General features: G+C 44.2%; 1 protein-coding gene across 2 annotated transcripts in view; it reads right to left on the bottom strand.

The window, feature by feature from the left end:
- Nucleotides 1-21,986, bottom strand: part of MAP3K5 (mitogen-activated protein kinase kinase kinase 5) — a 339,184-nt gene that overhangs the window by 224,483 nt on the left and 92,715 nt on the right. For both annotated transcript variants that reach the window (XM_073575888.1, XM_073575887.1), the window contains exon 3: nucleotides 14,347-14,370. In XM_073575888.1, coding sequence (XP_073431989.1) covers nucleotides 14,347-14,370 — 24 coding nt within the window. The remainder of the gene's footprint in view (nucleotides 1-14,346; nucleotides 14,371-21,986) is intronic.

Genomic DNA, 21,986 nt, shown 5'->3' on the forward strand with positions numbered 1-21,986 from the left:
AAAAATAAAGAACATTTTTGCACAAAACTCATGAAACCCTAAGTGCCATTTTAAAGAAATAGGTGATAGAAACATCACCAAATACCATAAGACAAAAAAAGAAAATATACTTTACCCTCACAGCCCCCACAAACGATGGCTTGGGCTTTAAAAGGAACAACTTAAAAGGAAACCTGTTATGCCCTCAAATGAAATCTATTAACCTGCAGATATGGGTTTCATATGCAGGTTGGTTGCATTACAGTGCTGTCCAGCCACCTTACTGAAAGAGAAGCCATCATGTGAAAATAAACTGCATTCCTCCTGGCAGCATCCGCCTACCAGAAATATAAGCGTTCCGGAGCGCCTGCAAGAGTGCCGCGGCACTTGGATTGACATTGTGCTGCAACAGATGCATTGCACCCTGACCCTGAGCATTTTCTCAAGAAGCCTGGCTTTCACTGCAGCAGCCAGACAGCAATAGATCAACATTAACTTGCATATTATCCCTATATCCCAAGTTAATAGCATTTGGGAACCTGACAGGTTACCTTTAGGCTATGTGCACACGTCCGGAATACCGCAACTCCCTGCCACGGGAAATACGCGAGAATTTCACATGCGTAATACCCACGTATTTCCTGCGCTAAACTAGCGTTTTGCAAGCGTAATTAGCTTGCAGAATACTAGCGTTTTCCAAGCGATCTGTAGCTTCGCTTGGAAAACTGATTGACATGTTGGTCACACTCGTCAAACATAGTGTTTGACAAGTGTGACCAACTTTTTACTATTCAGGCTGCCTATGCAGCATCAGTAGTAAAAATAATAAATTAAAAAAAAAAAAATGGTGTTATTCTCACCTTCGGGCGTCCCACGAAGCGTTCCCACTCCTCGCGATGCCCCCGGCAAGTCCCGTTCCCAGTGATGCCTTGTGACAATGACCTATGATGACGTAGCGGTCTCGCAAGACCGCTATGTCATCAAAGGTCATTGTTGCAAGGCATTACTGGGAACGGGAGTTGGTGGGAGCATCGCGAGGAGCGGGAACGCTGTGTGGGACACCGGAAGGTTAGAATACCGCAATTTTTTATTTTAATTCTATTTTTTTACAGGGATATGGTACCCAAAGCCTGGAGGAGACTCTCCTCTCCTCCAGACCCTGGGTACCATCCGCACATTTTACGCTTACTTTGCGCATGGTGGGCACAGCCACATGCGGAAAGTAAGCGGAACAATGCATTCCTATGTGTGCGGAATCGCCGCGATTCCGCACAAAGAATGAGCATGCTGCGTATTTTTCCGCGATGCGATTTTGACGCGGAAAAATACGCAGCATTAGCTCAGCATGTGCGGAATGCCATTGAATACAATGGCTTGCCTATTTTATGCGTTTACGCGGCGAAAAAAACGCGGCAAAACCGCATAAAATAATAAAATACGCGGGAATTCCGGACGTGTGCTCATAGCCTTAATGAAAGGGATTTAGAACTGCCAGTGAAGTTCCAGGGAAGCCCACAATCCTTTGTAATGATTTCTTAGCTGATCACAGCAACGAATAATGAAAAAGCTTTTAATATCAGGAGAATTTAGCTGGAGCTTGGGTTGTTGTACAGGATGTGCTAGATTTAATTCATAAAGTCTTTGATAATTTTAGTAGGGCATCATATTTATATGCCAAAGTGGTTGACTAAATTGGTTAAAAAAATATATATTTCAAGAAATAATGTTTCATCTGAATTGCATTTCAACTCGCATAGTTAAAAGAGTTTTGTAGTCTACATAAAATTATCACATCTTATTGGTATGGGTCTGAACTATAGGCCAGAAGAGGGTAGGGAACTGAATGGAGCGGCTTGGTGCATATGCATATAAAAGTCTATGGCAAAGATGTGGATATAGCTGCACACACCAAATCACTCCCTATCGCCTTATCTTACTGGCATAAACTTAATCAACCTGTATGGATGCTGCCAAATTCTAATTTTTACTGCTGTTGCTCTTAAAATGTCCTTGACTCTGCTTCGACTTGGATTTCAATATCCCACTATAGGTTTGCTGCAGACAATGTTCTACATTATACATTTTTACAAGAGTGAGAATAAATTCATTTCTCAGATGGTTAAAATCTGATAATATAGTCTCCCAATGCTCAGCTAGTTCTAATGAGCTTGTGATTACTTCTGTTTCTGTAGCATTACAGTCTTCTCATTTTATGTCCGTTATCTGTGTAGCAATGTATGAATAATTCATCATTTCTCTTTTTTTCTTCTATTTTTGCTATCTGAAATCCAATAGAACACCTACATAAATGAGGCTCATCATGAACAACTTATTTTATACTAGTGAAAATCTGAGTCAACAGGTGAATGAAGTAAAAAATCTTACAATCTTTATTCAAATATGTAGAAAAACATCATATCAAAAAGTATGGTAAATAAAATGACAGCACCACGAGGTAGACACAGCTCAACCCAGGGTAATACCCACTCCCAAATGCCTTATATAGCAAAGAATACATGCGGTATATGCATAAGTAAATAGATAGCAAGTGCAGTTATAAGCCAACATGTCAAAGAGTAATGCCCAGAGAAACACCATGGGATACAGATGGATAGCGATCGCATGAGAGCAGCATATGTAACGCGATATCTTACCAAGGTGTAGGCAGGAGCGGGATGACCCCAGGGCCAGGTGAGGGAAAGCCCGACGCGCGTTTCGCGTGAAGAGACCACGCTTTCTCAAGGAAAGTCAATGTGTGGTGGAGCGCAGGACCTTCTTATGTCTCATGTGACACGGTCACATGGGAATCAGTGAGCCAATCAGCGTGGTTCTAGACGGCGCGTGCGCGCTGGAGACCAGAGGCGTTAGCTGATACAGGGGAAGGCGTCACACATTACCCCGGGCGCACAGGGAGGAAGTAGTCCTCCCGGAGCCCGGGGGAAGGCGTAAAGACACCGCCCCCGATCGCCAACACCAAGGAGAGCAGGGCGCACGCGCACAACCACTAAATCACCACCGAGATATAATATCAAAGTAGAAAGGAAAAGACCTCCACGACAGAATAATATGATATAGGTCCAAAATGTACCAAAATTGTACACCTTTAAAATCGCAAACATGCAACAGTGTATAATATGTAAATTATCCTATATCAGGAATACAGTTTCAAACATGTATACAAGCGCAGTACATAAAATCATATAAACATGCAATAGAGGAACTTGATAGTACAGAAGATGCCCAAAGGTGAAGATATATTTTCACTTTCAGATGGATTAGAAGGTCCCACGACAAACTAGAAAAATTGAATTAAAAAGGAAAAGAAAATATATTAAAAACACAAAATAAAAACACGAGAAACCCCACATGCTGAGAGGAAGGGAAGCCAAGGGAAAATGAGAGGGAAAAATGGAAAAAAGGGAGGATATTATAATAGGATGACGATAATATCTAACTACTGGATATAGAGTCCTACAAAAATCCTACAAAAAAGAGAAGGACAGGGATTCATTAAGGCCCCTCGGGGCCAAGGTGTCCAACGTTACAATCCATTTGGCCTCAACTTGGGCCAATCTGCGTTTATAGTTCCCACCTCTTACGCCAAGATGGACCTGATCAATACCTCTGATCTTAAGCGAAGACGACTCACTATTATGGTATTGTCGGAAATGGCGAGGTAATGTTTTAAGAAGTGATAGATCAGTCACTGTCTTCGACGCACAAATGTCCCGCACATGCTCGCGTACCCGTGTTCTTAACTCCCTAGACGTTAAGCCAATATATATCTTGGAACAGCCACATGTGGCATAGTATATGACATTTGTGCTGCTACATGATATCCGATACCGGATATCATATTGTTTCTGTCCGTCAGAGGAAGTAAAGGTAGAGCAGCGCAGGACATTTGTGCATGCCAGACAGTGACCGCAGGGTATGGAACCAATAACAGGGCCCCTCGTACCAAATGGATTAGCCAGAACAGGTACGTAGTGGCTGTTAACAAGAAGGTCATTAAGATTTTTTGACCTCCTTGAAGTCATCAAGGGATGCTTACCCAAACACGATCTCAGGGAAGGCTCAGTACCCAAAACAGGCCAATGTTTAGTAAGGGCACGTCTCATATTGTCCCACTGATTATTAAAAGTCGAAATGAACCTAATAGGTCCATCATTACTAGTCCGAGAGTTCCCAGTATGGGATTTGAGGAGACCAGATCGTGGAGTCGCCCTTGCCCTTAGATACCCATTTTTTATGCATCTATTTGAATATCCACGGCTGGAAAATCGTGATTTTAAATCAACCGATTGGGCTTCGAATTTCTCATCCGATGAACAGATCCGCCTCATCCGTAGGAACTGTCCGACCGGGACAGCCCTAATAGTAGATGGATAGTGAGCAGAGGATGCATGCACCAAAGAATTAACAGATGTTGGTTTACGATAAACGTCAATCTGAATGTGGCCCGTGGGGTCCACACTCAGAGTGACATCTAAAAAATTATTTTTTTTAGGATCAGAAATATAAGTCAAATGAATATTAAATGCGTTTTGGTTAAGCGTCCTCATAAAATCCCCGAGCTGCTGCACAGTCCCATCCCACAAGAATAGGATGTCATCGATATATCGATGCCAGCACAGGACATGGGAGGCGGCCGGCACACCCGCGTCGCCAAAAACAAATCTCTCCCACGAACCGAGGAAGAGATTAGCGTACGCGGGCGCACAGGCCGCGCCCATGGCTGTGCCGCGTTTCTGCAAAAAGAACTGATCCTTGAATGTAAAGAAATTGTGGGTAAGGATATAGTGCAGCAGCTCGAGGATCAACTCGCGTAAAGGGCCGTCCAGGTCGGAGGAACCCAGGAAAAGGCGGACCGCATCGATCCCATGTGAATGTTCAATGCAGGTATAAAGGCTCTCCACATCAGCGACACCAACAAAGTCCCATGTTCCACAAAGATGCCATCGACTCTAGCCAGGGCGTCCGTAGTGTCACGTAGTGTCACGTATGTACGATGGCAAGGTTTCTACTAGAGGTTTTAGGTAGAAATCAATAAAACGGCATACAGGATCACATAATCCATCGATGCCTGACACTATAGGATGTCCTGGAGGGTCGAGGGATTTGCTCCGTAAACGGACCCGTATTTGGTGGAACCATGCATTTCTCGAAAAATATCTACAGAAGGACCTCATACCGCGTGGTCTACGGATTCAGGTTTTTCCATCTTTCCCTGTAAATGACGATGTTTTTAAAAATAAATGGGAAACTCTGATTAACATGTTCCAGGGGCTTTATGGAATTACTTAAACAGATGATCCATGAGTCCCTAGTATCTCTGGAATCAGAGATTGAAACCCTACAGGTTACTCTCCGTAAAGAAATGACCAGTGATTCTTTAAAAAAATTAAATGAGGAACTGGATGTGCTTTCCCAGAAATGGGCCCAGGAAATTCAGACTACTAAGGCTAAAAAATTCCAAAGAGACGTAGAAGACAAAAAATTGCTACGTGTCTATAGATGGCGGAATCCGCAGGACCGCTCAAGATCACAATTTAGGAGCTATTCACGTTCCAGGTCCAGATCTACCTCTATGAGGTCCAACTATTCGGGGGAGGATGAGCAGACTTCCAAAAATTCCATTAAAGCGGGTTCCTCTGGGATCATCTCTACAAATAAACGGATTCTGACGAGACAGACGTTGAAAAATAAATCTAACAGTGGAAAGGCCTTGCAATCTCAGGGGGGGCTTCAGGTACTCAATTTGTCATCACATGTACTGTCCGACACTCAATTGGAGGTTCTGTCCACAGGCCTCTCTTTTTGTCCCACTAAGGCCGGTTTCACATTAGCGCATTTTCAGCGCGCGCACGGCCGGGGGTAGCTCCGCCCCCGATCCGGCTCTCTGCCCGGCGTGCCCGCCCCTTGCTTGTAGCGCCGCCTACTAGCGGACAGCGGCGCCTGCGATCGGCGCACCCTATCTTTAGCATAGGGTGCGCAGATCGTGCGCAGGCCGTGCGCTAGTTGCGCTTTGACCTGTGCTGCGCACTTTTGACGGTGCGCCGTGTGCGCGCCAAAATCAAACTTTTCGGATTTTGGCGCGCACGGCGCACCGTCAAAAGTGCGCAGCGCAGGTCAAAGCGCAACTAGCGCACGGCCTGCGCACGATCTGCGCACCCTATGCTAAAGATAGGGTGCGCCGATCGCAAGCGCCGCTGTCCGCTAGTAGGCGGCGCTACAAGCAAGGGGCGGGCACGCCGGGCAGAGAGCCGGCTCGGGGGCGGAGCTACCCCCGGCCGTGCGCGCGCTGAAAATGCGCTAATGTGAAACCAGCCTAATTCTTTCCATTTTTTTACAGCCATGAAAGTCCTGCATTTGTTTTCTCGTAAGCTTTTGCTACGTAAACTACATATGAACAGAGACTCCAGTGAATCGATGTGTGAGGTCGAGAGAGAGGCTTTACGCAATTTGGAGGAGCTCTTAAATGAGCAAACAATCACAACCCCAAGTAGGTTTCCGCCATCTATTCTACCTAGGTAAACAAAATTCACCCCCTTGTCGTTAAGTCTGGCAATTGAGGTTTTCACAAGGTTGGTACAGGAGGAATTTAAGGAGTTAACAACTAGGCGTCAATATGACAACCTTACACATGCTCAACGCATTGCTATATATGAACTCCAATCCATGCCTGATGTTGTCTTCAAACCGGCGGACAAGGGGGGGAATATTGTCATCTGGCCTCATGAGAGAAATACGAACGTGAGGCATTTCGCCAACTGAGAGATACGGGTACTTATTTACGTTTATCCCATAATCCTCTTGCGACCTTCTCTCTCGACCTACAACGTATTCTCATGGAGGCACTTGATAACAATGTAATTAATAAGCAGGTCTTTGATGGTTTGGTTGCAAAATACCCAAGAGTCCCTACATTTTATTTGCTACCCAAAATCCACAAAGATGCCCTCGACCCTCCGGGACATCCTATAGTGTCAGGCATCGATGGATTATGTGATCCTGTATGCCGTTTTATTGATTTCTACCTAAAACCTCTAGTAGAAACCTTGCCATCGTACATACGTGACACTACGGACGCCCTGGCTAGAGTCGATGGCATCTTTGTGGAACATGGGACTTTGTTGGTGACCGCTGACGTGGAGAGCCTTTATACCTGCATTGAACATTCACATGGGATCGATGCGGTCCGCCTTTTCCTGGGTTCCTCCGACCTGGACGGCCCTTTACGCGAGTTGATCCTCGAGCTGCTGCACTATATCCTTACCCACAATTTCTTTACATTCAAGGATCAGTTCTTTTTGCAAAAACGCGGCACAGCCATGGGCGCGGCCTGTGCGCCCGCGTATGCTAATCTCTTCCTCGGTTCGTGGGAGAGATTTGTTTTTGGCGACGCGGGTGTGCCGGCCGCCTCCTATGACCTGTGCTGGCATCGATATATCGATGACATCCTATTCTTGTGGGATGGGACTGTGCAGCAGCTCGGGGATTTTATGAGGATGCTTAACCAAAACGCATTTAATATTCATTTGACTTATATTTCTGATCCTAAAAAAAATAATTTTTTAGATGTCACTGAGTGTGGACCCCACGGGCCACATTCAGACTGACGTTTATCATAAACCAACATCTGTTAATTCTTTGGTGCATGCGTCCTCTGCTCACTATCCTTCTACTATTAGGGCTGTCGCGGTCGGACAGTTCCTACGGATGAGGCGGATCTGTTCATCGGATGAGAAATTCGAAGCCCAATTGGTTGATTTAAAATCACGATTTTCCAGCCGTGGATATTCAAATAGATGCATAAAAAATGGGTATCTAAGGGCAAGGGCAAAGGCGACTCCACGATCTGGTCTCCTCAAATCCCATACTGGGAACTCTCGGACAAGTAATGGTGGACCTATTAGGTTCATTTCGACTTTTAATAATCAGTGGGACAATATGAGACGTGCCCTTACTAAACATTGGCCTGTTTTGGGTACTGAGCCTTCCCTGAGATCGTGTTTGGGTAAGCATCCCTTGATGACTTCAAGGAGGTCAAAAAATCTTAATGACCTTCTTGTTAACAGCCACTACGTACCTGTTCTGGCTAATCCATTTGGTACGAGGGGCCCTGTTATTGGTTCCATACCCTGCGGTCACTGTCTGGCATGCACAAATGTCCTGCGCTGCTCTACCTTTACTTCCTCTGACGGACAGAAACAATATGATATCCGGTATCGGATATCATGTAGCAGCACAAATGTCATATACTATGCCACATGTGGCTGTTCCAAGATATATATTGGCTTAACGTCTAGGGAGTTAAGAACACGGGTACGCGAGCATGTGCGGGACATTTGTGCGTCGAAGACAGTGACTGATCTATCACTTCTTAAAACATTACCTCGCCATTTCCGACATTACCATAATAGTGAGTCTTCTTCGCTTAAGATCAGAGGTATTGATCAGGTCCATCTTGGCGTAAGAGGTGGGAACTATAAACGCAGATTGGCCCAAGTTGAGGCCAAATGGATTGTAACGTTGGACACCTTGGCCCCGAGGGGCCTTAATGAATCCCTGTCCTCTTTTTTGTAGGATTTTTGTAGGACTCTATATCCAGTAGTTAGATATTATCGTCATCCTATTATAATATCCTCCCCTTTTTTCCATTTTTCCCTCTCATTTTCCCTTGGCTTACCTTCCTCTCAGCATGTGGGGTTTCTCGTGTTTTTAATATATTTTCTTTTCCTTTTTAATTCAATTTTTCTAGTTTGTCGTGGGACCTTCTAATCCATCTGAAAGTGAAAATATATCTTCTTCACCTTTGGGCATCTTCTGTACTATCAAGTTCCTCTATTGCATGTTTATATGATTTTATGTACTGCGCTTGTATACATGTTTGAAACTGTATTCCTGATATAGGATAATTTACATATTATACACTGTTGCATGTTTGCGATTTTAAAGGTGTACAATTTTGGTACATTTTGGACCTATATCATATTATTCTGTCGTGGAGGTCTTTTCCTTTCTACTTTGATATTATATCTCGGTGGTGATTTAGTGGTTGTGCGCGTGCGCCCTGCCCTCCTTGGTGTTGGCGATCGGGGGCGGTGTCTTTACGCCTTCCCCCGGGCTCCGGGAGGACTACTTCCTCCCTGTGCGCCCGGGGTAATGTGTGACGCCTTCCCCTGTATCAGCTGACGCCTCTGGTCTCCAGCGCGCACGCGCCGTCTAGAACCACGCTGATTGGCTCATTGATTCCCATGTGACTGCGTCACATGAGACATAAGAAGGTCCTGCGCTCCACCACACAGACTTCCCTTGAGAAAGCGTGGTCTCTTCACGCGAAACGCGCGTCGGGCTTTCCCTCACCTGGCCCTGGGGTCATCCCGCTCCTGCCTACACCTTGGTAAGATATCGCGTTACATATGCTGCTCTCATGCGATCACTATCCATCTGTATCCCATGGTGTTTCTCTGGGCATTACTCTTTGACATGTTGGCTTATAACTGCACTTGCTATCTATTTACTTATGCATATACCGCATGTATTCTTTGCTATATAAGGCATTTGGGAGTGGGTATTACCCTGGGTTGAGCTAAGATTTTTTACTTCATTCACCTGTTGACTCAGATTTTCTCTTGCATGCATATTTGTTGGAGTGGGTGTCTCTTCTCTTAGGGGGAGCACAATATATCTCCCCTTCTGTGACACGTAGAATGTCACTGAGGCATTTGTGTCTATTATTTTATACTAGATGGAGGCCCGAGAGGTAATGTCACGATGGGGGCAGGCTTTGCAGCGTTGAGAATCTCCCCCCCCCCCCCCGGTCAGTATTGTCTTTTTGCCTCCTCCCCTGCCCAGGCGATGTGGTATGCTCCGTACATGGTCACTGAACTTTCGTTCGTGGGAAAACTCCTTTAATGTGACTGGCTTCCTCTACCTGTAGACACGTCGCGCATCTGCCGCCGGGATCAGCCGAAATCAGACTGCAGCCATCTTTGTGCAGGCAGATAGCGGTCACATTAAAACTGCACATGCACTGCTCCTGTACAAAGATGGCGGTGGTCAGTGAATCATTCGGTTGATCCCGGCGGCGGCGTTTTTGAGATGAGGTGTTCCGCTGGTGATACCGCGCAAGAGGCTGCATACGGTGTATACAGCGTGTGTGTTGCGAACTGCGTATACAGTATGTGTGTGGTGCGTACGGCATATAGTGTGTGTACGGCGTATACAGTGTGCGTGTGGTGCATACGGCGTATACAGTGTGCGTGTGGTGCATACGGCGTATACAGTGTGCGTGTGGTGCATACGGCGTACACAGTGTGTGTGTGTGTTGCGACGGTGTTCTGCTGGTGGTACCACGCAATAGGTAGGTACCAGCAGCAGTTTCCATATTGTAGTGAGACACCCATCACTTGGGTGTCCCAATATGGCCGTTGGTGAACTTCCTCCACTTGGAATTCTGGGATAAGGTGACATCTGGACAGAACAGGAAATGAAAACAATACAAGGCAATTAAATAAATAGATAGCTAGATTTTTTTTGCTTGCACTATTTATTAGGCACAGGCACAGACTCAATTCATCAAAGCTTTTAATAATACTGGTGTCAAAAGCTCTGAAAAAATGCAATATTTTGTGCAACATGGGGTTGCACAAAAAAAATTGGCGACTTTTGATGTTTTCAAGCCAGTATGAAGGAGCGCCGCCAAAATAGAGTGATTACATTCAGCAAAAGTGCTGGCGTGTTTACGCCACAAATGATACTCCAGTCCCTAACTTGGAGTAGCATTTCTGGCAAGGTGCACAAAGGCGCATGACATGAAGATGTGTTTAATTTTGAGTAATATGCACCTGTTAATGTAGCGTATGACGCCGCCATATTCATTAAGACTGGCATGCACAACGTCACTCTTAATAAATTGGCCCTTAGGTATACAGCAGAATAATCGACCTGTAAGCAATGCAGTTTGCATTTTTTTCCCCCAAAACAGGACCACCTACAGGCTGGAACTGTGCTGGATAAGGCTGTATTGAAACTTAGTTCAACTGGATTGGCAATAGGATTAAAGGGGTTTCAGAAATCCCCTGTCCCCCAACTCGTTTGAAAAATATACAAATTGTGCCTTACTCACCCCTCCCTTGGTTTAGTGTCAAGTCTCTGCCATTGCTCCCTGTGTCTGTTGTTGTCTGAAACAATGACAACACTGCAGCCAATAAGTGACATTAACTGCTCTGAATGGCTTGTGCTGGCAACACATGCAAAGCTGCTGCGCTCACTTGTTATTTGCAGCTCGGTTGTCGGCGCTCATAGCAAGTGAGCATTTCTGCTACATACAGGCGATCTGATCATCGCCTGTATGTAGCAGAACTGACTGGACAACTGCACCTTCTAGTTTCGCATGAAAAAAAGTTAAAAATGCTAAAAAAAAAAAAAAAAAAAAAAAAAATATAAAAAAAGTTAAAGCACCCCCCTTAGCACTATTCAAAATAAAATAAAAAAATAAAATATACACATATTTGGTATTACTGCGTTCAGAATTGCCCGATCTATGCATGTAAAAAAAGGATTAACCCGATTGTTATACAGCGTAACGAGAAAAAGTAAAAACGCCAGAATTAAATTTGTTTGTTTTTTTTGGTTGCCGCAACATTGCATTAACCCCTTCACGACCAATGACGCCACATAGGCGTCATGAAACCTGGTACAAATCTGACCAGTGACGCCTATGTGGCGCAATGACTTTAAAGCCCCCCTGCGGGTCGGGTGACCTAGGTAAATGAAAGGTCACCCGACCCGCAGATACAGGGGGCTTTGTTCTTCAGCATAGGGGGCGTGGCTTCGCCCCCACGTGACTACGATCGCTCTGATTGGCTGTTAAAAGTGAAACAGCCAATCAGAGCGATAGTAATATTTCATCAATGAAAATTGATGAAATATTACAATCCAGCCATGTACGACGCTGTTGTAGCATTGGACATGGCTGGTGACAGCGATCCGACCCCCCCCCCCCCCACCCGTTAACGGGGGCGATCTGCCCCCCGCCACTGAATGACAGCGGCAATGTGCCGCCGCTGTCATCTCCCCCCCTCCGCCTTCCCTCCGCTCCCCCCTGGCTTCCGATTGTCCCCCCTCCCACCACTCACCGAGTACCGTTATGGCTCCCGGTGTCCCGCGGTCGTGGACCATGGGCGCCGCCATATTGGAAAATGGCGGGCGCATGCGCAGTGCGCCCGCTGGCTCCAATTTCTATTCATTCGTTTTGATCACTTTCACAGTGATCAAAATAGAATGAAATGTAAATAACCCCCCCGTTTATCACCCCCATAGGCAGGATCAACTAATAAAATAAAGAAATTATTTTTATTTTTCCATTAGGGTTAGGGTTGGAAAGAGGGTTAGGGTTTGAAAGAGGGTTAGGGGTTGGAAAGTGGGTTAGGGGTTGGAAAGTGGGTTAGGGGTTGGAAAGAGGGTTAGGGTTGGGGATGGAATTAGGGTTAGGGTTGGAATTAGGGTTATAATTAGGGTTAGGGTTGGAATTAGTGTTAGGGTTGGAATTAGGCTGCCAGAATTTTATTTTCTAATAGCAGTGTCTCGCTCCATTTCATTGAAGCAGCAATACCATCTGCAATTGGAGGTTTAATTGGGACAGGGACAGGCAAAACAACAAGTTCTTCCACTCCTTTATAAAAATACCAGGCGTTAAATCCTCAGCTTGTAATTTTTTAGTCACTGCAAATGGGTGAGGAAGCAATTCCTTCAATTCAGCCACCTGTCTCCATTGACCTTCATGTAGTGTTACCTGAGGGCTGGCCATATCTACAAGGGTTTCAGCTCAAGCAATCGCTCAATCACTACATAGATGCTGCCCCACCGAGTGGCTTGACACAATTGCCCCTTTTCCAGCACGTCTCTTCAAGATGGAATCAATTTTCGGGGTTCTGGCAGCAATAACCAATTTCCTCACTTTGCTAATCAGAATTCCAGCATATCCCTTTTGCAGACTATCTGTTATTGCCAGCTGCAGCGTGTGCACAACACAGCACATGTGATGAATAGGAAAGAGGTGTGATGCAGCTTCAACAAGATCATCTAATTGCAAAGAATCATTTTGCTGTTCTTCTGTAGTAATATCTGTTTGTTCCTCCTTTACGGGAACAGGACTCTGGCCTTCCATCTCCAACATACTGAATGTGAAATATTCTTCTAGCTGCTGTTCACCTTCATTACTCTCATTCATCAGTTTAATTGTACTTATGTTTGAAGCATTGTCAGTTACAATAGCAAAAAACCTGTTTTTTTGTGAGTTCATAATTTTGCAGAACTTTTTCCACTAAGGACTGGAGAAACTGGCTGCTGTGATGAGCTTTAGTATCTTTTACTGCCAGCATCTTAGTAAAAAAATGTTATTGCCACAAACATATCGAATGTTGACAGCAAAACAGTTCACTCTGTGACATGTGCAGGCATCCATTCTATGAAACAGAAAGTGTTTGTTAAGATTCTTTTTAAGATCTTCCTTTTGGTTAAGGGATTCTTCAATCACTAATTTTATAATACTTGCTCATTAAATAATCATTATTTCTGCATTGATGCCAATTTATTTTCTTAACCTAAACCACATTTCGGAGGGTTTCAGCTTTCAAAAGAATAATTTATTCAACCAATGGATGAATTTAACGTCAGGTTATAAGCTTTTGTTTACATAACATGGATAAGCAACATAACTTCTGTCAGGGAGTGTATTTAAGTCATCAGAGCTGCTAATTTCTCCAAACAGGATCTAAGAGGAGAAACAAACTAAAACATCAAGCATACAGAAACAACATATACTGGACTATTGATTTATGCACAATTTATTGAAAGTTTAGATAAGCTTTAAGAAGTACTTACCTTAATCCTGCTTTCCTGTTCACTCCAGAAGTTCTGACATGAATGTAAGCTTTCTTTCCCTGTGTGTTTGCTATTTTTTTCCCTTACCTTAGATCAGGAATAGAACAGACACATATAGGACAATTCATAACTTTCCCAAATTCTTATGAAAAAAAAATATTCCACACAAACTGCATTGAACTACTGTACCCAATTTATTATATATTTTAGGAGTCGGAGTCGGTCCATTTTATACCGACTACAACTCCACCAAAATGGGCTCTGAGTCCATGACTCAGACTCCACAGCCCTGCTTTTCTGTGAAGCAAAACCTATTAGTTTTAGGCATTGATGGAGGTCACAACAGTTGATAGACATATCAGTAATTGAGAGCATATCTACTCTTTATATATTGAATCGTCTGTTTGCGTGTTAACGTGATTGGACACTCTAGATTATTACTGTACTTCAAAGATAAATTATATCAATACTCACATTATTCTTTTGACAAATAATCTCCTAAACAGAAAAAAGAATATAATTACATATAAAGTTAATACATTCACCATTATGTAGGTAAATAAAGATGAAAGTTAGATTGTTGCAATAGGAAAAAATGAGTTTTAATATGAAAAAATTAAGTTATTTTAACTAAGTCTAGGTTCACATCACGTTAGTGCCATCCGTTAAATGGATGCGCTAACGCGGATGTCCTTTTTGTCTTTTTTGAACGATTGCGCTAACGCATGGTAGCATTGCGTTAGCAATAGAGGTCTATGCACAGAAAATGCGTCTGTTCGCTGTGCGTTAGACGCAACGCTCCCGAAAACGCGGTAGACCGCGTTCCAAGGTGCGTCACAAAGTAACGCATCATCACTAATGTATGCCGATTTGGACATGCGTTAGGATACATTACCATAATTGATGCCAATAGGTGCGGTGCGTTAACGCATCCGTTACATAGCGTTAGTGCCGCTAGTAACGGATGCGTTAAACAGATGGCACCTAACGCGATGTGAACCCAGCCTTACAAATAAGACACTATATAGATACAATTTAAGATACAAGCGATTCCTGGGGGGGAGGGGGTGTGGTATATGGGTGCCGGAGAGGTTGATAGTTGCTATACAATAGTGAAGAGGGAACAATGATGAATGGACAGGAATCTGTGCTGAGAAGTAGTGATCAGACCCCTCCAATACACAGCATCCAGCAGACACAGACAAACAGGGACCAGTCTGTTGCCATGCTGGGACAACTTCAGAGTAAGATATATTGCAAGCTCCCTGGCTGACTGCAGGAATATTTTCCTGAGTATTTTCACAGTGAAAAACTGAACAGCGCAGCGTCTGACAAAAAGAAAATGAGTTTGAAATCCATTAAAGGGAATCTGGCAGCAGGTTTTTTCTATCTCATCTGAGAGCACCCTGATGTAGGCACAGAGACCCTGAATCCTACAATGTATCACTTAGTTTATTTGGTGCAGCTGCTCTGACACAGAGCTTTTAGCTATAGAATGAAGCAGAGCTGAGGAAGTTAACCCCCCCACACCAAGCTCTCCATGTACAAAGTCCATAGACATCAAGTTGCATATCACAGGGAGAGAGGGCGTTGCTGGACTAACGTAGTCCAGCAATGTTTATCTCTTAGTGATAAATCCTTCACAGTTAGTACACATCAGCAAGCACTGACAAATGACACATCCCTGAATTTTGTGTTTAAGCCTCTATCTCCTGCTGTCTGCAGATTACATAGAAAAAACCTGCTGATAGATTCCCTTTAAATGGCATATGTCAGTAGGTTTTTGCTATGTAATCTGAAGACAGCATGCTGTAGGGATTAAACACAGACTTCAACAAAGCCTCTCTTATCAAGCTCCCTGGTTTTGTTTGCTTGAAATGACTGTTTTAGCACCAAGAGCTTATCGCTGCTGAGACACAGCTGCACGTGCATGCTAGTCCGACTCCGTCCCCTTTGTGATAGGCACCTTACTGTCTATGGACTTTGAACACAGAGAGCCTGGGGTGGGCACGAGCAGCTGCCTCAGCTCTGATGTATTGCTAAATCTAAAACTCTGCCAAAATGGCTGCACCCAGTAAACTAAAGCTGGAGTCACACATAGCGACTTACCAGCGATACCGACACCGATATCAAGGTGTCAGGATCGCTGGTAAGTCGCTATGTGATCGCTGGTGAGCTGTCACACAGACAGCTTCACCAGCGATCAGCACAGCGATGCCGAGCGCCCGGCATCGCTGGCCATCGCTGTAAAAAATAGAATCAAAATAAAAAATATAGTTATTCTCACCATCCGACGTCCCGCGCAGCCATCCTCTCTCCACGCTCCGGTCCCAGTGATCCTTTGCGAGAATGACAGCGAGACGTCACGGTCTCGCGGGAGCGCGAAGTCTCGCGGTCATTCGTGCAAAGGATCACTGGGACCGGAGCGTGGAGAGAGGATGGCTGCGAGGGACGTCGGATGGTGAGAATAACTAAATTTTTTATTTTGATTCTATTTTTTACAGCGGATCGCTGGTCTCCCGCCTGTCACACGCAGCGATGCGTGCTGGCCAGCGGGAGACCAGCGACCAAAAATATGTCCAGAGGTTTCTTGCAGCGATCAGCGATACCGGCAGGGGGGCCGCTCGCTGATCGCTGTCACACACAGCGATCTCGCTGGTGAGATCGCTGTTACGTCACAAAAGTTGTGACTCAGCAGCGATCTCGCTAGCGAGATTGGTGTGTGTGACTCCCGCTTATATGATACATCGTTGGATTCAACTTTTCTTTGCCTACATAAGGCTGCTCTTATCTGAGGCAGCAAAAACCTGATGACATATTCCCTTCAAGCAACGAATGCACCACTAGTGTTTTGGGTTTTTTTAAGGCAAAAATACTTACAAAATACTCAAAAAAAGCACAAGCATTTTTTCTAAAAATTTTTTAGCCTTTCCATTGACTTCTACCACAAAGTATGGAGAAAGCGCATACCGGAAAACGCCTGAAGAATTGTCTAGTTACTTCTTTTAAATGCTTTGCATTTTTGTAAACCTGGGAGCTGATTAAAAACGTTACAGAGACTGAAGTATGAACATTAAAGTATATATACAGTATATACTCGTGTATAAGCCGACCCCCCTAATTTTGTTACAAAAAACTGAGAAAACTTATTGACTCGCGTATAAGCCTAGGGTGGAAAATGCCGAAGCTACTGGTAAATTTCAAAAATAAAATGGGCCCCATAAGATGCTCCATAAAGTTCATGATGGCCCCATATAATGCTCCATAAAGTTCATGATGGGTTCCATAAGATGCTTCATACAAAAATATGCCTAATAATGCTGCAGTGAATAATGGTGGCCCTATAACATGCTCCATAAAAACATATGCCCCATATAATGCTGCACAGTGATTGGTGGCCCCTTATAATGCTGCACAGTGATTGTTGGCCCCTTATAATGCTGCACAGTGATTAGTGGCCCCTTATAATGCTGCACAGTGATTAGTGGCCCCTTATAATGCTGCACAGTGATTAGTGGCCCCTTATAATGCTGCACAGTGATCAGTGGCCCCTTATAATGCTGCACAATGATTAGTGGCCCCTTACAATGCTGCACGGTGATTAGTGGCCCCTTACAATGCTGCTGCCACTGCCTCAATTAAAGAAAAAAAAAAAAACTACAGTTGTGGCCAAAAGTATTGACACCCCTGCAATTCTGTCAGATAATACTCAGTTTCTTCCTGAAAATGATTACAAACACAAATTCTTTGGTATTATCTTCATTTAATTTGTCTTAAATGAAAAAACACAAAAGAGAATGAAGCAAAAAGCAAAACATTGATCATTTCACACAAAACTCCAAAAATGGGCCAGACAAAAGTATTGACACCTCAGCCTAATACTTGGTTGCACAACCTTAAGCCAAAATAACTGCGACCAACCGCTTCCGGTAACCATCAATGAGTTTCTTACAATGCTCAGCTGGAATTTTAGACCATTCTTCTTTGGCAAACTGCTCCAGGTCCCTGATATTTGAAGGGTGCCTTCTCCAAACTGCCATTTTTAGATCGCTCCACAGGTGTTCAATGGGATTCAGGTCTGGACTCATTGCTGGCCACCTTAGAAGTCTCCAGTGCTTTCTCTCAAACCATTTTCTAGTGCTTTTTGAAGTGTGTTTTGGGTCATTGTCCTGCTGGAAGACCCATGACCTCTGAGGGAGACCCAGCTTTCTCACACTGGGCCCTACATTATGCTGCAAAATTTGTTGGTAGTCTTCAGACTTCATAATGCCATGTACACGGTCAAGCAGTCCAGTGCCAGAGGCAGCAAAGCAACCCCAAAACATCAGGGAACCTCGGCCATGTTTGACTGTAGGGACCGTGTTCTTTTCTTTGAATGCCTCTTTTTTTCTCCTGTAAACTCTATGTTGATGCCTTTGCCCAAAAAGCTCTACTTTTGTCTCATCTGACCAGAGAACATTCTTCCAAAACGTTTTAGGCTTTTTCAGGTAAGTTTTGGCAAACTCCAACCTGGCTTTTTTATGTCTCGGGGTAAGAAGTGGGGTCTTCCTGGGTCTCCTACCATACAGTCCCTTTTCATTCAGACACCGATGGATAGGACGGGTTGACACTGTTGTACCCTTGGACTGCAGGGCAGCTTGAACTTGTTTGGATGTTAGTCGAGGTTCTTTATCCAACATCCGCACAATCTTGTGTTGAAATCTTTTGTCAATTTTTCTTTTCCGTCCAAATCTAGGGAGGTTAGCCACAGTGCCATGGGCTTTAAACTTCTTGATGACACTGCGCACGGTAGACACAGGGACATTCAGGTGTTTGGAAATGGACTTGTAGCCTTGAGATTGCTCATGCTTCCTCACAATTTGGTTTCTCAAGTCCTCAGACAGTTCTTTGGTCTTCTTTCTTTTCTCCATGCTCAATGTGGTACACACAAGGACACAGGACAGAGGTTGAGTCAACTTTAATCCATGTCAACTGGCTGCAAGTGTGATTTAGTTATTGCCAACACCTGTTAGGTGCCACAGGTAAGTTACAGGTGCTGTTAATTACACAAATTAGAGAAGCATCACATCATTTTTCGAACAGTGCCAATACTTTTGTCCACCCTCTTTTTTTATGTTTGGTGTGGAAATATATCCAATTTGGCTTTAGGACAATTCTTTTTGTGTTTTTTCATTTAAGACAAATTAAATGAAGATAATACCAAAGAATTTGTGTTTGCAATCATTTTCAGGAAGAAACTGAGTATTATCTGACAGAATTGCAGGGGTGTCAATACTTTTGGCCACAACTGTATATACTCACCTTGTCGCTGCTGCAGCTGCTGCTCCTCAGCGTTGCCAGCTCTGCAGTGACTGTTCAGGCAGAGGGCGCCTGCTAAGTATGTCATGGCGCCCTCTGACCTGAACGTCACTGCCAGAAGAAGCAAGACAGCAGAGCGACGCGCAGCGGTGGAACGGGGGACAGGTGAATTATGGCTCCCTCCGTTATACTCACCTCTCCTGGCATGTCTCTTGCATCCCCCCGTGCTTATTCCATCTTCTCAGCGCTGTTCTTTCTGCTTTCAGCGGTCACATGGTGCCGCTCATAACATATGTGCATATGTAATGAGCCGCTCATATATAATTGAATGTATGTGTGTATCACCAACCAATCACGAAGCATCGTTCATTTCACCAGAGCAGTTTAAAAGAAGCTGAGCTGTGATTGGTTGCTATGAGCAAGTTTTCCCACTCCACAACACCTCAGCAGTCACTGACTGGGTGGGAGAAATCTAGCATCCCCAGGACCATAAGCTCCCAGCCATTGTCTGCCCTCCAGAAAGGAGCAGAGAGCACATGACAGAAATAAATCCCCCCTCCCATGCCCATATACCCATCACACATCCTCCATCCCATAGGAACATCTTCCCTCTTAAAGGGATCTTCGGTATGTAAGTTAGGGCAAATCTCTCAGCGCTATGATTCTGACCACAGGCTTCTATTAAAAGGATCATTGGTATGGAAGTCAGGGCAGATCCATCCAGCGCTTTGCTTCTGACCCCAGGCCTCTCTTAAAGGGATCCCCAGTATGGATGTTAGGACCTTTCCAATCAGCACTTAGGTTCTGACCCCAGGCTGACAGGATGATGTGGGATATTAGGGGTAGTAGTCTGGTGGCTCTGGCTGACGGGATGATGTGCGATATTATAGTGAATGTGGCTATGCGGAGTAGGCGGGGCTCTACAATCAGATTTATATATATATATATATATATATATATATATATATATATTATACATACACACACACACACACACACACACATACATACAGTATATACAGTCATGGCCAAAAGTTTTGAGAATGACAAATATTATATTTTCACATGATCTGCTGGCCTCTGGTTTTTATGTGTGTTTGTCAGATGTTTTTATCACATACAGAAATATAATTGCAATCATATTATGAGTAGCAAAAGGTTATATTGACAGAATGAGTTAATGCAGCAAGTCAATATTTGCAGTGTTGACCCTTCTTCTTCAGGACCTCAGCAATTCTCCATGGCATGCTCTCAATCAACTTCTGGATCAAATCCTGACTGATAGCAGTCCATTCTTGCAAAATCAATGCTTTTATTTTGTCTGAATTTGAAGGTTTTTGTTTGTCCACCCGTCTCTTGATGATTGACCACAAGTTCTCAATGGGATTAAGATCTGGGGAGTTTCCAGACCATGGTCCGAAAATCTCAATGTTTTGTTCCCTGAGCCATTTAGTTATCACCTTTGCTTTATGGCAAGGTGCTCCATCATGTTGAAAAAGGCATTGTTGATCGCCAAACTGCTCTTGGACGGTTGGGAGAAGTTGCTCTTGGAGGACATTCTGGTACCATTCTTTATTCATGGCTGTGTTTTTAGGCAAGACTGAGAGAGAGCCCATTCCCTTGGCTGAGAAGCAACCCCACACATGAATGGTTTCAGGATGCTTGACAGTTGGCACGAGACAAGACTGGTGGTAGCACTCACCTGGTCTTCTCCGAATAAGCCGTTTTCCAGATGTCCCAAACAATCGAAAAGGGGATTCATCAGAGAAAATGACTTTACACCAGTCCTCAGCAGTCGACTCCCTGTACCTCTTGCAGAATATCAGTCTGTCCATGATGTTTTTCCTGGAGAGAAGTGGCTTCTTTGCTGCCCTCGAGACCAGGCCTTGCTCCAAGAGTCTCCGCCTCACAGTGCGTGCAGATGCACTCACACCTGCCTGCTGCCATTCCTGAGCAAGCTCTGCACTGCTGGTAGCCCGATCCCGCAGCTGAAACACTTTTAAGAGACGGTCCTGGCGCTTGGTCTTTCTTGGGCGCCCTGGAGCCTTTTTGGCAACAAGGGAACCTCTCTCCTTGAAGTTCTTGATGATGCGATAGATTGTTGACTGAAGTGCAATCTTTCTAGCTGCGATACTCTTCCCTGTTAGGCCATTTTTGTGCAGTGCAATTGATGACTGCACGTGTTTCTTTAGAGATAACCATGGTTAACAGAAGAGAAACAATGATGCCAAGCACCAGCCTCCTTTTAAAGTGTCCAGTGGTGTCATTCTTACTTAATCATGACAGATTGATTTCCAGCCCTGTCCTCATCAACACCCACACCTGTGTTAATGGAGCAATCACTGAAACGATGTTAGCTGGTCCTTTTAAGGCAGGGCTGCAATGATGTTGAAATGTGTTTTGGGGGATAAAGTTCATTTTCTAGGCAAATATTGACTTTGCAAGTAATTGCTGTTAAGCTGATCACTCTTTATAACATTCTGGAGTATATGCAAATTGCCATTAGAAAAAATGAAGCAGTAGACTTTGTAAAAATTAATATTTGTGTCATTCTCAAAACTTTTGGCCATGACTGTATATATCATAATTTGCTATAACTAACCATAGTTAGTTACTATGCCAGGGCAACGCCGAGCTCTTCAAATAGTCTTTCAATAAAAATGTACAGGAAGAGTCTTCTTAGCGTTTTATTTTGTGACTTTTTTCAGGCTTATTTTCTGAGCAGAACTGCTCCAAAAGGGCCTAGAAGAAAACTCTGTGTGAACATTCCCTTAAAGTATACGCTGGGAAAATACTTCAAATATATGTTGTAGACG

Source organism: Dendrobates tinctorius, unplaced genomic scaffold (genome assembly GCF_039654945.1).
Source record: "Dendrobates tinctorius isolate UK_male_01 unplaced genomic scaffold, ASM3965494v1 ptg000046l, whole genome shotgun sequence".
In the NCBI taxonomy this organism is placed as follows: domain Eukaryota; kingdom Metazoa; phylum Chordata; class Amphibia; order Anura; family Dendrobatidae; genus Dendrobates; species Dendrobates tinctorius.